This window comes from Ambystoma mexicanum, chromosome 14 (genome assembly GCF_040938575.1).
Source record: "Ambystoma mexicanum isolate Mex_15411 chromosome 14, UKY_AmexF1_1, whole genome shotgun sequence".
Taxonomy (NCBI): domain Eukaryota; kingdom Metazoa; phylum Chordata; class Amphibia; order Caudata; family Ambystomatidae; genus Ambystoma; species Ambystoma mexicanum.
The window spans coordinates 668,200,723-668,213,869 of record NC_090940.1 but is presented as its reverse complement, the minus strand read 5'-3'; the positions used below and the strand labels follow the sequence as shown (position 1 = coordinate 668,213,869).

Genomic DNA, 13,147 nt, shown 5'->3' with positions numbered 1-13,147 from the left:
TGACTTTATTGAAATGGAACAATGTAATAATAAGAAATATGTGCTGGTGGTTATCTGTGCCTTTAGTAAATGGGTTGAGGATTTCCCTGTTAAAGATGCTACAGCTATGACTACTGCAAAAATCATGTTAAGGGAATACTTCCCGCGGTTCGGACTACCAAGAGTTATCTGGTCGGACAATGGTCCAGATTTTGTCGCTGCTGTAATTCTGCAGATATGTACGGCATTACGAATTGACAAACGGTTCCATTCGGCCAGACATGCTCAGAGCGCCGGACTAGTAGAAAGGCACAACGGTATTATTAAGAACAAGCTTGCTAAGACGTGTGCCGGCACCAAACTAAAATGGCCGGACGCCTTACCGATCGTGTTGTTATCCATGCGTACAACCCCTCAAACTAAGACTGGGCTCTCTCCATTTGAGGTGGTAATGGGGAGACCTGCCAAAATTTGGAGCCTTCCTAAATACAAGTCATTGAGAAATGTTGAAAATGTATTACTTTCAGATTATTGTAGTCAGATGACTAAAAACCTGTATTTGATTTATCACCAGGTACGAGAAGCTTCACCTGTGCGATACGAGGGCCCGGGCCACAGCGAACTTTGGAGTATCCGTTTGAAGACTACAATGCCTGCTACCGCTACTGCTCGTATGGGACTTGTAAATAAGGGGGTGACCAACCAGGACAATGGACAAAATGCCTGGGACCCGAAAATGTATTGCTGTATCTTTATAATGATATTCGGTTTTTTAATAGTCACTGCCTTAGGATTGTGGTACCTTGAGGAAACTCATTCTTTAGAACTTTTGTTGCCTACTGAAAGTGCACCTATTGTCCCTACTCCCTTTGTACATTTGCATACTCTATCCCCTAGGGATTCTCAGCACAGACAAAGGTACCACAATAACACTTTACTGCTTATCATGAATGCTACACATGCCATTTTTAATAAATCTAACTGCTGGGTCTGCTCACATTTACCGCAACACGGGGATAAGGGGCTAGGTTGGTATATTCATCCTTTACCGTTGACAACTGCTTGCTATGCTTCTCGTAGAACACTATTCTTTGGCCGGTGGAATGATAGCATCTCAGGGAACTTTGATGGCACCAATTTGAATAGTTTTGAGAAACGTGTTTTGACTCCCCTGGGATGCTCGCTTTTCGCAAACAGGAGTAAACCGAATGTTGCTTCTATTAGGCCTTCTGATAAATTGTCTCGTCCTTTCCAATCTTTGATTTCCTTTAAAATAGCTCCAATTGGCAATAAGGATGCCATGCCTCCTTCTTACACTGTTAACCATAGCCCCGATTCAGTTTCTTTTTGCATACAAAGGAATGGAACTCAGTCAATGGGAAATTTTCTAGGTTGTGCCAACGTTGCGAATTTGACTGGGGAAAACAGACCTTTGTATGTAGGCGAACATGTCTACTTTGTCTGCAGCAATGTAGCATTCCCATGGTTGCCCAGGGATTGGCAGGGAACCTGTTATTTAGGGATCCTGTTACCTGGGGTGTTTACAGCTAGTGCAAGAGAAATTTCAAAGGCTCGTCCACGGCGGGACAAGAATGGTGACACCCCAGCACAAATCTTGGGAGATATAGCTAAATCAGTTGTGCCATTTTGGGGGCAGATAGCGAATTCAGAAGATATTAGAAAACTAGCGAGAGTAGTGGAGAGAACCATCAACCGGACCACGGACATACTCTATAATATGACGTTAGAACAAAAGGCGATAAGATTAGTAGCACTTCAAAACCGAATGGCATTAGATGTCAATCTGGCTGAGTGTGGTGGAGTGTGTAAATTAGTGGGGTCCGCTTGCTGTGTTTTCGCACCAGATTCCTCCCCAACTATCTTCAAGGCAATACAGAATCTGCACGTCCTTAGTTCCGAAGTGCATGTTCCCGAGGGAAACTGGGACCTAAGCGCTTGGTCCTGGGACTTCTTGCGATCTTGGGGTTGGAAGGTACTTTCGGTCTTGCTAATTATTTTGGGAATCCTGTTGTTTCTTTGTTGTTGTATTCAGAGTCTACCTGGTATGTGTTCGATGCTAGGGGGATGTTGCGCACAAGCGATAGGTTTGATAGGACATAAAGTGTATGCCCCGGATAAAACTTCCAAAGAATATGTGTTGAAAGATATTTTAGTAAATGACCTAATGGCAATAGATATTTCCGATAGTGATTCAGGGTGCATGGACGATGATGCATGGAGTTATTTGCAAGGAGATCCAAAGTAGTTTTAGCACTTGGCATAGGCCAAAAGGAGGGTTTGTCAAAAGAGAAATTATATCGTGCCTCCTATTGCAATAAATATATGTATATTGGCCTACGCCAAGCTGCTCGAAAGTCGCTTGCGAGAGAATCCGTGTTGCAAGGTCCTGATCTTAAATCAATATAAGCCGCCATTTTAGGCCAATCTGCCATTTTAGTATTCGCTTTGTAAAAGTCACCCTGTGAGTTAAAATGGTGGACAATGTCATTCTAAAATACAACATGGCCGTCTTGACCTCTGTACATAGCTAATATGTAACTTGCCTGCAGGCCACTTGTTGAGGTCGTGAACTGAGACCTTGTCCTTCGTTGACCTGTGTGTAAAAAATTACTCGTGGAATGAAACTAATCCACAAGCATATGTTGAAACAATGTATTCAAATACTGAAAGTAGAACACTTGTTTTACTACATTGTATTAATGTTTGAGAAGGCCTGCATGGAAAAATCTTAGAATACACAGTTATTGCAGAGGCTTGTTGATACATGTATTAAAGGCAAACCAGTTATATGCGGTTGTTCGAGACTTGGCACGAACCCTAGATCGGTGATGTATTACATGGAATATTAACTCGAAGTGGGGCTGGACATCTTGCCCACCAAGTGTATAAAAAGCGAATGCATTCTAATGTACAACGTCTCTCACTGAACACTCTGAACCACGCTGGAGTTCGTTGTGTTGTACCGATAGCTATCTGATTTTGCTCTGTTTTTGTAACTGGATTCAGTATAAAATAAAGTTCTTTGTATGTTCCTTTGTAACCCGTGTTCGGTTTATTTCCTTTTGGGGTACTCAGCCTCGATATTTTGATTATGTTTTCACAATTGGAGAACCAGTCTCTGTCAGAGTAATAATAAGTCATTTTGATACCTTGAAGGGGCTGTGAACGTGTATTTGGGGATCATACTATAATACTGGACTTGTCCATGCCATTAGGGACATGGAAGTTGGCTGAGGCTTCCTGACGTGCCATTCGGGACATGGAAGTTGTCTGAGGCTTCCTGATGTGCCATTCGGGACATGGAGGATGGCTGAGACTTCCTGATGTGCCATTCGGGACATGGAAGTTGGCTGAGGCTTCCTGGTGTGCCATTAGGGACATGGAAGTTGGCTGAGACTTCCTGACGTGCATTAGGGACATGGAAGTTGGCTGAGGCTTCCTGACGTGCCATTAGGGACATGGAAATTGGCTGAGGCCTCCTGGTAACTCTCGTGCTGTTTGAAAGTTAGTCCTTGCAGGCTGTTCAGAATGCAGGGGTTCTGCGGCTCCCCCCAAGAACAGATCAGGGACCACTCATTGCAGCATGTTAATGGGAGCAAGCCTCCCATACCCACCTTTCAATGCCTCCCCACCACCACCCAGAACCCTACAATGCCATGAAGACTATCTCCTTACCCCACCTCTAAAATGCTGCAAAGGATGTGGTAGAATGTCCCCTCATCTAATGCAGAGGAACGGGTACCCCTCAAGCAGTGCTTGTTCCACACTCAGTCACGGTGGCGGCCAAGGATGTGAGAGCAACACAGGGTTTAGATGTGGTGATATAGCCAAGTCGCCCTTGGTTATAGGTTTCTTCGACTATTCCGAAAAGTAAGCAGTGGTGGTTTCTCTGGTGTGGCATGTTTCATGGCATGATGGCCCACTGCACACACTGCTATGGGGATTGCCACTTCCTGATGGGAAGTTATGGAGTAACATTCTCTCCCACCAGCCTGGGAATCAGGAGAGAGCCCCCACCCCGCCCCGCGAGTACACGGCTTTGGGGATTGTCATTTCATGATGGGAAGTTATGGAGTGAGAGTGACAGTCTTTCCAATCGCCCTTGTTATCAGGTGACAATTCCCCCTCTTTGTAGGGAACCCTGTTTTTACTTGAGTGCTACATTTCAGAGCAAGGAGGTAGCCATCATGGTTAGATGTTGACACGGACACCAAAGCACTACATTGCAAGTTTCACTCTAAATATTGTCAAGCTGTGACCTATAAATGTGTTGGGAAAAGTACCTTGATCTTCCTTGATGGTTTCTCTACTGAAGAGTCAAGTCCAACCCCACAGACGTTGGCACTCTTCAGCTGCTTTATACATTCAAGTACGTCTTGCAACTTGTGTTGATATTTAGCCTGGCTCTGGCGCCATTCATCCGTAATGTTGCCCTCTTCAGCTGGTTGCTGTCCCGGGATGACAGGCATTGCTTGTCTCTGGTCTAGTGGGCTCTCGATGGATGAGTCTTCAAGCTCCTAAGAGATGGGGAAGAAGAAGAACAATGGAGCATCTAGGATCGCAAGGAACCCTGGCCATGCCCACCCCAATTGAGCATCTAGGATTGCAAGGGAGCCCTGGCCATGCCCACCCCAAGGAAGCATCTAGGATCGCACAGAAGCCCTGGCCATGCCCACCCCAATGGAGCAACTAGGATCGCAAGGAAGCCCTGGCCATGCCCACCCCAAGCGAGCATCTAGGATCGCAAGGGAGCCCTGGCCATGCCCACCCCAATGGAGCATCTAGGATCACAAGGAAGCCCTGGCCATGCCCACCCCAAGGGAGTATGTAGGATCTCACAGAAGCCCTGGCCATGCCCACCCCAATGGAGCAACTAGGATCGCAAGGAAGCCCTGGCCATGCCCACCCCAAGGGAGCATCTAGGATCGCACGGAAGCCCTGGCCATGCCCACCCCAATGGAGCAACTAGGATCGCAAATAAGCCCTGGCCATGTCCACCCTAATGAAGCAACTAGGATCGCAAGGAAGCCCTGGCCATGCCCACCCCAATGGAGCATCTAGGATCGCAAAGAAGCCCTGGCCATGCCCACCCCAAGGGAGTATCTAGGATCGCACGGAAGCCCTAGCCATGCCCACCCCAATGGAGAATCTAGGATCGCAAGGAAGCCCTGGCCATGCCCACCCCAAGGGAGAATCTAGGATCGCAAGGAAGGCCTGGCCATGTCCACCCCAAGGGAGCATCTAGGATTGCACGGAAGCCCTGGCCATGCCCACCCCAATGGAGCAACTAGGATTGCAAGGAAGCCCTGGCCATGCCCACCCCAAGGCTGAATCTAGGATCGCAAGGAAGCCCTGGCCATGCCCACCCCAATGGAGGATCTAGGATCGCAAGGAAGCCCTGGCCATGCCCACCCCAAGGGAGCATCTTGGATCGCAAGGAAGCCCTGGCCATGCCCACCCCAATGGAGCATCTAGGTTTGCAAGGAAGCCCTGGGCATGCCCACCCCAATGGAGCATCTAAGTTTGCAAGGAAGCCCTGGGCATGCCCACCTCAATGGAGCATCTAAGTTTGCAAGGAAGGCCTGGCCATGCCGACTCCAATGGAGCGTCTAGGATCGCAGGGAAGCCCTGGCCATGCCCACCCCAATGGAGCATCTAGGATTGCAAGGAGGAAGACCTGCCATGCCCACCCCAATGGAGCATATAGGATTGCAAGGAGGAAGCCTGACCATGCCCACCCCAATGGAGAATCTAGGATGGCAAGTAAGGCCTGGCCATACCCACCCCAATGGAGCAGCTAGGATCGCAAGGAACCCCTGGCCATACCCACCCCAAGGGAGCATCTAGGATCGCAAGGAAGCCCTAGCCATGCCCACCCCAATGGAGAACCTAGGATCACAAGGAAGCCCTGGCCATGCCCACCCCAAGGGAGCAGCTAGGATCGCAAGGAAGCCCTTGCCATGCCCACCACAAGGGAGCAACTAGGATTGCAAGGAAGCCCTGGCCATGCCCACCCCAATGGAGCATCTAGGATCGCAAGGAAGCCCTGGCCATGTCCACCCCAATGGAGCAACTAGGATCGCAAGGAAGCCCTGGCCATGCCCACCCCAATGGAGCAGATTGGATCGCAAGGAAGCCCTGGCCATGCCCACCCCAATGGAGAATCTAGGACCACAAGCAAACCCTGGCCATGCCCACCCCAATGGAGCATCTAGGATTGCAAGGAGGAAGCCGTGCCATGCCCACCCCAATTGAGAATCCAGGATGGCAAGGAAGGCCTGGCCATGCCCACCCCAATAAAGCAACTAGAATCGCAAGGAAGCCCTGGCAATGCCCACCCCAATGGAGCAGATTGGATCGCAAGGAAGCCCTGGCCATGCCCACCCCAATGGAAAATCTAGGATTGCAAGGAGGAAGCCCTGCCATGCTCACCCCAATGGAGCATCTAAGATCGCAAGGAAGCCCAGGCCATGCCCACCCCAAGGGAGCATCTAGGATCGCAAGGAAGCCCTGGCCATGCCCACCCCAATGGAGCAGATTGGATTGCAAGGAAGCCCTGGCCATGCCCACCCCAATGGAAAATCTAGGATTGCAAGGAGGAAGCCCTGCCATGCTCACCCCAATGGAGCATCTAGGATCGCAAGGAAGCCCTGGCCATGCCCACCCCAAGGGAGCATCTAGGATCGCAAGGAAGCCCTGGCCATGCCCACCCCAAGGGAGCATCTAGGATCACACGGAAGCCCTGGCCATGCCCACCTCAATGGAGCAACGAGGATCGCAAGGAAGCCCTGGCCATGCCCACCCTAATGGAGCAACTAGGATTGCAAGGAAGCCCTGGCCATGCCCACCCCAATGGAGCATCTAGGATCGCAAAGAAGCCCTGCCCATGCCCACCCCAAGGGAGTATCTAGGATCGCACGGAAGCCCTGGCCATGCCCACCCCAATGGAGAATCTAGGATCGCAAGGAAGCCCTGGCCATGCCCGCCCCAAGGGAGAATCTAGGATTGCAAGGAAGGCCTGGCCTTGCCCACCCCAAGCGAGCATCTAAGATCGCACGGAAGCCCTGGCCATGCCCACCCTAATGGAGCAAGTAGGATTGCAAGGAAGCCCTGGCCATGCCCACCCCAAGGCTGCATCTAGGATCGCATGGAAGCCCTGGCCATGCCCACCCCAATGGAGGATCTAGGATCGCAAGGAAACCCTGGCCATGCCAACCCCAATGGAGTATCTAGGATCGCAAGGAAGCCCTGGCCATGCCCACCCCAATGGAGCATCTGGGATCGCAAGGAAGCCCTGGCCATGCCCACCCCAATGGAGCATCTAGGTTTGCAAGGAAGCCCTGGGCATGCCCACCCCAATGGATCATCTAAGTTTGCAAGGAAGCCCTGGGCATGCCCACCCCAATGGAGCGTCTAAGTTTGCAAGGAAGGCCTGGCCATGCCGACTGCAATGGAGCGTCTAGGATCGCAGGGAAGCCCTGGCCATTCCCACCCCAATGGAGCATCTAGGATTGCAAGGAGGAAGCCCTGCCATGCCCACCCCAATGGAGCATCTAGGATTGCAAGGAGGAAGCCTTCCCATGCCCACCCCAATGGAGAATCTTGGATGTCAAGCAAGGCCTGGCCATGCCCACCCCAATGGAGCAGGTAGGATCGCAAGGAACCCCTGGCCATGCCCACCCCAAGGGAGCATCAAGGATCACAAGGAAGCCCTGGCCATGCCCACCCCAATTGAGCAGGTAGGATCGCAAGGAACCCCTGGCCATGCCCATCCCAAGGGAGCATCAAGGATCACAAGGAAGCCCTGGCCATGCCCACCCTAATGGAGCACCTAGGATTACAAGGATGCCCTGGCCATGCCCACCCCAAGGGAGCAGCTAGGATCACAAGGAAGCCCTGGCCATGCCCACCCCAAGGGAGCATCTAGGATTGCAAGGAAGCCCTGGCCATGCCCATCCCAATGGAGCATCTAGGATCGCAAGGAAGCCCTGGCCATGTCCACCCCAATGGAGCAACTAGGATCGCAAGGAAGCCCTGGCCATGCCCAGCCCAATGGAGCAGATTGGATCGCAAGGAAGCCCTGGCCACGCCCACCCCAATGGAGAATCTAGGATCACAAGCAAGCCCTGGCCATGCCCACCCCAATGGAGCATCTAGGATTGCAAGGAGGAAGCCCTGCCATGCCCACCCCAATGGAGCATCTAGGATTGCAAGGAGGAAGCCCTGCCATGCCCACCCCAATTGAGAATCCAGGATGGCAAGGAAGGCCTGGCCATGCCCACCCAATAAAGCATCTAGGCTCGCAAGGAAGCCATGGCTATGCCCACCCCAAGGGAACATCTATGATCGCAAGGAAGCCCTGGCCATGCCCACCCCAATGGAGCAGCTAGGATCAAAAGGAAGCCCTGGCCATGCCCACCCCACGGGAGCAACTAGGATTGCAAGGAAGCCCTGGCCATGCCCAGCCCAAGGGGGAATCTAGAATTGCAAGGAAGCCCTGGCCATGCCAAGCCCAAGGGGGAATCTAGGATCGCAAGGAAGACCTGGCCATGCCCACCCCAATGGAGCATCTAGGAACAAAGGAAGCCCTGGCCATGCCCACCCCAATGCAGCACCTAGGATCGCAAGGAAGCCCTGGCCATGCCCACCCCAATGGAGCATCTAGGATCGCAAGGAACCCTGGCCATGCCCACCCCAATGGAGCACCTAGGGTCGCAAGGAAGCCATGGCCATGCCCAGCCCAATGGAGCACTTAGGATCGCAAGGAAGCCCTGGCCATGCCCACCCCAATGGAGCATCTAGGATCGCAAGGAAGCCCTGGCCATGCCCTCCCCAATGGAGCATCTAGGATTACAAGGAGGAAGCCCTGCCATGCCCACCCCAATGGAACATCTAGGATTGCAAGGAGGAAGCCCTGCCATGCCCACCCCAATTGAGAATCCAGGATGGCAAGGAAGGCCTGGCCATGCCCACCTCAATAAAGCAACTAGGATCGCAAGGAAGCCCTGGCAATGCCCACCCCAATGGAGCATCTAGGATTGCAAGGAGGAAGCCCTGCCATGCTCACCCCAATGGAGCATCTAGGATCGCAAGGAAGCCCTGGCCATGCCCACCCCAATGGAGCACCTAGGATCGCTAGGAAGCCCTGGCCATGACCACCCCAATTGAGCATCTAGGATTACAAGGAAGCCCTGGCCATGCCCACCCTAATGGAGCATCTAGGATCGCACAGAAGCCCTGTTCATGCCCACCCCAATGGAGCAACTAGGATTGCAAGGAATTCCTGGCCATGCCCACCCCAATGGAGCATCTAGGATTGCAAGGAAGGCCTGGCCATGCCGACTCCAATGGAGCGTCTAGGATCGCAGGGAAGCCCTGGCCATGCCCACCCCAATGGAGCATCTAAGATTGCAAGGAGGAAGCCCTGCCATGCCCACCCCAATGGAGCATCTCGGATTGCAAGGAGGAATCCTTCCCATGCCCACCCCAATGGAGAATCTAGGATGGCAAGTAAGGCCTGGCCTTGCCCACCCCAATGGAGCACCTAGGATCACAAGGAAGCCCTGTCCATGCCCACCCCAAGGGAGCAGCTAGGATCGCAAGGAAGCCCTGGCCATGCCCACCCCAAGGGAGCACCTAGGATCGCAAGGAAGCCCTGGCCATGCCCACCCCAATGGAGCATCTAGGACCGCAAGGAAGCCCTGGCCATGTCCACCCCAATGGAGCAACTAGGATCACAAGGAAGCCCTGGCCATGCCCAACCCAATGGAGCAGATTGGATTGCAAGGAAGCCCTGGCCATGCCCACCCCAATGGAGAATCTAGGATCACAAGCAAGCCCTGGCCATGCCCACCCCAATGGAGCATCTAGGATTACAAGGAGGAAGCCCTGCCATGCCCACCCCAATGGAACATCTAGGATTGCAAGCCCACCCCAATTGAGAATCCAGGATGGCAAGGAAGGCCTGGCCATGCCCACCCCAATAAAGCAACTAGGATCGCAAGGAAGCCCTGGCCATGTCCACCCCAATAGAGCAACTAGGATCACAAGGAAGCCCTGGCAATGCCCACCCCTGGAGCAGCTAGGATCGCAAGGAACCCCTGGCCATGCCCACCCCAAGGGAGCATCTTGGATCGCAAGGAAGCCCTGGCCATGCCCACCCCAATGGAGCACCTAGGATCACAAGGAAGCCCTGTCCATGCCCACCCCAAGGGAGCAGCTAGGATCGCAAGGAACCCCTGGCCATGCCCACCCCAAGGGAGCACCTAGGATCGCAAGGAAGCCCGGGCCATGCCCACCCCAATGGAGCATCTAGGATCGCAAGGAAGCCCTGGCCATGTCCACCCCAATGGAGCAACTAGGATCGCAAGGAAGCCCTGGCCATGCCCACCCCAATGGAGCAGATTGGATCGCAAGGAAGCCCTGGCCATGCCCACCCCAATGGAGAATCTAGGATCACAAGCAAGCCCTGGCCATGCCCACCCCAATGGAGCATCTAGGATTGCAAGGAGGAAGCCCTGCCATGCCCACCCCAATGGAGCATCTAGGATTGCAAGGAGGAAGCCCTGCCATGCCCACCCCAATTGAGAATCCAGGATGGCAAGGAAGGCCTGGCCATGCCCACCCAATAAAGCATCTAGGCTCGCAAGGAAGCCATGGCTATGCCCACCCCAAGGGAACATCTATGATCACAAGGAAGCCCTGGCCATGCCCACCCCAATGGAGCGGCTAGGATCAAAAGAAAGCCCTGGCCATGCCCACCCCACGGGAGCAACTAGGATTGCAAGGAAGCCCTGGCCATGCCCAGCCCAAGGGGGAATCTAGAATTGCAAGGAAGCCCTGGCCATGCCAAGCCCAAGGGGGAATCTAGGATCGCAAGGAAGACCTGGCCATGTCCACCCCAATGGAGCATCTAGGATCAAAGGAAGCCCTGGCCATGCCCACCCCAATGCAGCACCTAGGATCGCAAGGAAGCCCTGGCCATGCCCACCCCAATGGAGCACCTAGGATCGCAAGGAACCCTGGCCATGCCCACCCCAATGGAGCACCTAGGATCGCAAGGAAGCCATGGCCATGCCCAGCCCAATGGAGCACTTAGGATCGCAAGGAAGCCCTGGCCATGCCCACCCCAATGGAGCATCTAGGATCGCAAGGAAGCCCTGGCCATGCCCTCCCCAATGGAGCATCTAGGATTACAAGGAGGAAGCCCTGCCATGCCCACCCCAATGGAACATCTAGGATTGCAAGGAGGAAGCCCTGCCATGCCCACCCCAATTGAGAATCCAGGATTGCAAGGAAGGCCTGGCCATGACCACCTCAATAAAGCAACTAGGATCGCAAGGAAGCCCTGGCAATGCCCACCCCAATGGAGCAGATTGGATCGCAAGGAAGCCCTGGCCATGCCCACCCCAATGGAGCATCTAGGATTGCAAGGAGGAAGCCCTGCCATGCTCACCCCAATGGAGCATCTAGGATCGCAAGGAAGCCCTGGCCAGGCCCACCCCAATGGAGCACCTAGGATCGCTAGGAAGCCCTGGCCATGACCACCCCAATTGAGCATCTAGGATTGCAAGGAAGCCCTGGCCATGCCCACCCTAATGGAGAATCTAGGATCGCACAGAAGCCCTGTTCATGCCCACCCCAATGGAGCAACTAGGATTGCAAGGAATTCCTGGCCATGCCCACCCCAATGGAGCATCTAGGATTGCAAGGAAGGCCTGGCCATGCCGACTCCAATGGAGCGTCTAGGATCGCAGGGAAGCCCTGGTCATGCCCACCCCAATGGAGCATCTAAGATTGCAAGGAGGAAGCCCTGCCATGCCCACCCCAATGAAGCATCTCGGATTGCAAGGAGGAATCCTTCCCATGCCCACCCCAATGGAGAATCTAGGATGGCAAGTAAGGCCTGGCCTTGCCCACCCCAATGGAGCACCTAGGATCACAAGGAAGCCCTGTCCATGCCCACCCCAAGGGAGCAGCTAGGATCGCAAGGAAGCCCTGGCCATGCCCACCCCAAGGGAGCACCTAGGATCGCAAGGAAGCCCTGGCCATGCCCACCCCAATGGAGCATCTAGGATCGCAAGGAAGCCCTGGCCATGTCCACCCCAATGGAGCAACTAGGATCACAAGGAAGCACTGGCCATGCCCACCCCAATGGAGCAGATTGGATTGCAAGGAAGCCCTGGCCATGCCCACCCCAATGGAGAATCTAGGATCACAAGCAAGCCCTGGCCCTGCCCACCCCAATGGAGCATCTAGGATTACAAGGAGGAAGCCCTGCCATGCCCACCCCAATGGAACATCTAGGATTGCAAGCCCACCCCAATTGAGAATCCAGGATGGCAAGGAAGGCCTGGCCATGCCCACCCCAATAAAGCAACTAGGATCGCAAGGAAGCCCTGGCCATGTCCACCCCAATAGAGCAACTAGGATCACAAGGAAGCCCTGGCAATGCCCACCCCTGGAGCAGCTAGGATCGCAAGGAACCCCTGGCCATGCCCACCCCAAGGGAGCATCTAGGATCGCAAGGAAGCCCTGGCCATGCCCACCCCAATGGAGCACCTAGGATCACAAGGAAGACCTGTCCATGCCCACCCCAAGGGAGCAGCTAGGATCGCAAGGAACCCCTGGCCATGCCCACCCCAAGGGAGCACCTAGGATCGCAAGGAAGCCCGGGCCATGCCCACCCCAATGGAGCATCTAGGATCGCAAGGAAGCCCTGGACATGTCCACCCCAATGGAGCAACTAGGATCACAAGGAAGCCCTGGCCATGCCCACCCCAATGGAGCAGATTGGATCGCAAGGAAGCCCTGGCCATGCCCACCCCAATGGAGAATCTAGGATCACAAGCAAGCCCTGGCCATGCCCACCCCAATGGAGCATCTAGGATTACAAGGAGGAAGCGCTGCCATGCCCACCCCAATGGAACATCTAGGATTGCAAGCCAACCCCAATTGAGAATCCAGGATGGCAAGGAAGGCCTGGCCATGCCCACCCCAATGGAGCATCTAGGATCGCAAGGAAGCCCTGGCCATGTCCACCCCAATGGAGCAACTAGGATCACAAGGAAGCCCTGGCAATGCCCACCCCAATGGAGCAGATTGGATCGCAAGGAAGCCCTGGCCATGCCCACCCCAATGGAGCATC

General features: G+C 54.0%; 1 protein-coding gene across 8 annotated transcripts in view; it reads right to left on the bottom strand.

Moving 5' to 3' along the window:
• SYNE2 (spectrin repeat containing nuclear envelope protein 2) overlaps nt 1–13,147 on the bottom strand; it is a 1,840,150-nt gene that overhangs the window by 698,193 nt on the left and 1,128,810 nt on the right. For all 8 annotated transcript variants that reach the window (XM_069638223.1, XM_069638224.1, XM_069638227.1 and 5 more), the window contains one exon: nt 4,284–4,517. In XM_069638223.1, the coding sequence (XP_069494324.1) occupies nt 4,284–4,517 (234 nt within the window). The remainder of the gene's footprint in view (nt 1–4,283; nt 4,518–13,147) is intronic.